Source organism: Temnothorax curvispinosus, unplaced genomic scaffold, assembly GCF_003070985.1.
Source record: "Temnothorax curvispinosus isolate PA1 unplaced genomic scaffold, ASM307098v1 QBEX01001766.1, whole genome shotgun sequence".
NCBI lineage: Eukaryota > Metazoa > Arthropoda > Insecta > Hymenoptera > Formicidae > Temnothorax > Temnothorax curvispinosus.
In genome coordinates this window covers 1-3,776 of record NW_020211546.1, presented here as the reverse complement: position 1 = coordinate 3,776, position 3,776 = coordinate 1, and the positions used below count along the sequence as shown (strand labels likewise).

Below are 3,776 nucleotides of genomic sequence, written 5' to 3'. Positions count from 1 at the left end.
TATACTATGTCGATATTGTAAATCGTCAGCAAAGTTAAAGCTATTAGTGTTTAGGGTATAGATTAAGTCGAACGTTATTTTTTCCAAATTTTATCCAGGCAAGTATAGGAAAGTTTTTAGAACTCCAAATTATAAATGTAACCAAGTAGTAATTATATATTTTTGCTACTGGTCCGATATAAGGTACAACTGAAAAAGATAGAGAATAAATTAGCGGACCATCTTGATTACAATAATAAAATGCCACACAAATCTGTACAATACTTACGACACAAATAAAACATCGTCTCACGATATTTCGTAATTAACCAACTATACCATCCAAGCTTTTTATCTGAAACATTAATTATATTCGATAAAAATTTTAATTTTTCAATTAATACAAAATTTTTTTAAATATATTATTAATGCTGATGAAAAGAATTAAATAAAAGTCATCTAATTTCACTGTAGGTAATTGTCATTATAGCAAACATTATAAAACTAAGTAGAAGTTATATATAATAATTTTAGTAAAATTTTTTCTTACAAATAATATATATTTTAATTTTATATCTTTAACAATTTCTGGTTTAATAAAAGTAACAGTGCTAATTTTTATCGACAATATATTAATTAGAATTAAATATTCAAAAACAATAAAAAGATATCAATAAAAGAATATCAAAATTATCGAAATATAAATATATTTGTAATTAAAACAAAAATTGAATACTTACATGGGAGATCATGTAATTTATAAGTGAACGCCATAAAAGATTCTTTATCCGCCGTGATATCGATGTACCAAAAGGCATTTAAAGCGTGTGTCGTTATTTCATCAAATTCAGATGAAACTTCTGTTAAATAAGTCGCATAAAGTTGTTTGAGCTTCTGACATAATTCAGAAGTCTCCTTAGCGTTTTTGCGACACAGATTAAATCTGTAGATAAAAAAGAATAACTAATAAAATTAGCTCTATAATCTGCTCTACTGTTAATTTTTAGACTGTTATTTTTTAATTTCACACCAGTCATTAATTATTTTAAATTTATTTATCCGTAACCTCAAAATTTTTATTCAATTTGGCTTTAGTATTCCCTTTGTTATCAATTTTAAATTTCTCCTACTCTTAACACTTTACTTATACATTACTATACAATATCGTTTAAATGTTCTATAGTGAATTGGGTTGTGTGTGTGTGTGTGTGTGTGTGTATTTGTTTGTTGCTTCCTGACTTTATTTAGTCACTGTTTGACAGACGGATGAGACGGTTGTTATTTGAAATCAGGGATGTCTTATTTTAAATGCATCATTATTTCAATTGTAACAGCGTTTTCTACTTACAAATCGTATTGTTTCTCGATGTTTTTTTACCACTTTTAATGCTTATTCTCGCGTTCTCTAAGCTGGTGATTAAGTGACATTACTTCTCTTTTTGCTCAAGTTATAACTCATTTTAATTTCGATCATATGAATAATAAACTATTATCATTATAGCCAACCTTTACTTAGATTTTCTTATAGAAAATTTTCTCGCGCTATTTTTAGACCACCAAATTTGAAGTTACTCATTTATTTCTCGTCGGAGAACATGAGATCGTTTTGATTTAATTGTCACCACATCGCCAAAGATGGCTCAAAGCGGAGCCGAAACGATCGATTTATGATTATTATGTATCTTATTATTAGTAACTAAAGATTGTTATAACGTCAATTTACGCACCGTCAACCGCGTAGAACTCTCAAAGCTTTTTTGCTTGTCACTTGTTAATACATATATTTATATAATATAGAATTCTAAAATTGATGTATATCTCTGTCTAAATTTGAAGTATTAGAGATTATACATACATATAATAGAATATATTATATTCAGAGATGTTAATGAATAAAAGTAATTTTTACTAAACCTGTTTAGTAAAAATCACACACATACACACACTTTTCAACATTATCATATACATTACCTATCAGAGATTCCTAACATATAAGCATTTACGCGCCAGAAATGATTAAATGCTTCATTTTCTTCCAGTGTATTGGACAATCCAAAACTGTTAGGCGCATTGTATATAAATCCAACAAAACCGTACTGAGTAAGCACCATGTCTCTTTGAGTAATTTCTCCCAAACCAGCGATCTTTGATTTCATGCTGCCGATTTTATGGTGCCAGCGGATTGTGTTCATCGATTTGTACCATCTAACAGATTTTAGGAATTCAAAAATATATTAATTTGTGCAAATATATATCTTTTCACATGAAAAATTTGCATGTTCAGATAAAACTTTAACTTAATTCAGAGAATATTTTTATAATGCGCGGTTCTAAATTTCTAAATACAATTCTACATTTGAATTTTTGTGAGTTTTGCGAAGTTTTCATGATAACGCTCTTGTATGCTCTTACGAAGATTAAAAAAAATTCCTTAGAGAATTCTTTCTATTCTTATTTAGAACGGCAAAAACAGCAACAATTATATACATAGGAAATATATTTGCGGAAATTACACTCAGAAAAAAATTTAAAACATCACGGAGAAAATTTTATAGTAAATATTACTATGGTGTCGCACTAGCTGCGAACCATCGAGGAATTTCAAGTTAAAATACTATAATTATTGTTTTAAAAACGATTAAATAACGTAATTTTTACCATAAACATAGTAATTTAACTTAAAATTCCTCGATGGTCCGCAGCTAGTGCGACACCATAGTAATATTTACTATAAAATTTTCTCCGTGCATAAATAATTGAACATATAAATATAACATTATTAATTATTTGAATGTAATATTATTTCTTTATTTGTTTTTAGTATTTTATTTAAGCAATCAAAAGTATTTTCAATTATTTATATTAAATTAATTATATTTTAATTTCAAAGATTACAAAAATCGAGATGTAGAATTGCGTATTTAAAAATTTTAAAGAATTTTATTGTGACAATCTTGTTTGTACCTTTATACAAATTATGAAAAATCTAACTTTAGATCTTTAAGGATGTTCTGGAGAATCTGGAGAGCTTGTCAAAATGCTATGAAATTGATGAAAATTTAATATCATATTCCGTATTCTCTTTCAAAGTTTGGGGCTAAATTTCAGATTAATTTACAATTTAGATAAAAAGTTTTCAATTTTTAAATATTCAAGTTTTAACACGTAATCTTATGGCGTTACAGAGAATTAAAATGTAGATTAAAATGTACCCAAAACCAAAAACATTATCCAAGTAACATCATATTGACCAAAAAATGACGTAATATTGGATCAATAGGATCAATATGACGTCAAAATAATGTCATTTTGACCGCAATGTATTACTTGGGTAAAAAATGCTACCAATATAACGATATTTTACACACAAATAGATCATCAACAAATAAAATTATAGCAACAAAATTTGAAACAAGTTAAATACAAAAAATTTTTTTTGCGATTTTTTTGTTGAAAAAAAGTATAGTGGTAAGAGTTATTTACAGTTACTACATCTATGTCTTTTACATTTTATTAGATTTGCCGTGACTATTTATAGGTATACATTTTTTTGTCTTTGGATCGCTGGAGAATTATTGTAATATATCGGTGTTTTTAATATTTCTTGCATACTTTTAGTTAGGACGGTGCTCCAGAATATCCTAAAGTCATCTATTTTGAACATATATGTGTTTTGAAGTGCTATAAATAGAAGCATGACATAAAGAATAAACATTCAGAATGGCTAAAGCATTTTAGTGTTGTATGACCTGTAAAAGATATGTTAATTTATTATTAATAAATTCAGGTTAACGACC

General features: G+C 26.9%; 1 protein-coding gene across 1 annotated transcript; it reads right to left on the bottom strand.

Moving 5' to 3' along the window:
• Positions 1-33: 33 nt before the first annotated feature.
• LOC112468268 lies at positions 34-2,190 on the bottom strand. Its single transcript, XM_025037388.1, has 4 exons — positions 1,951-2,190; positions 720-922; positions 269-334; positions 34-189 (listed from the first exon to the last, which is right to left on the bottom strand). Exons 1-4 carry the CDS (start codon positions 2,169-2,171, stop codon positions 44-46), a joined length of 636 nt encoding a protein of 211 aa, XP_024893156.1. The 5' UTR covers positions 2,172-2,190; the 3' UTR covers positions 34-43.
• Between the last annotated feature and the right edge of the window lie 1,586 nt (positions 2,191-3,776).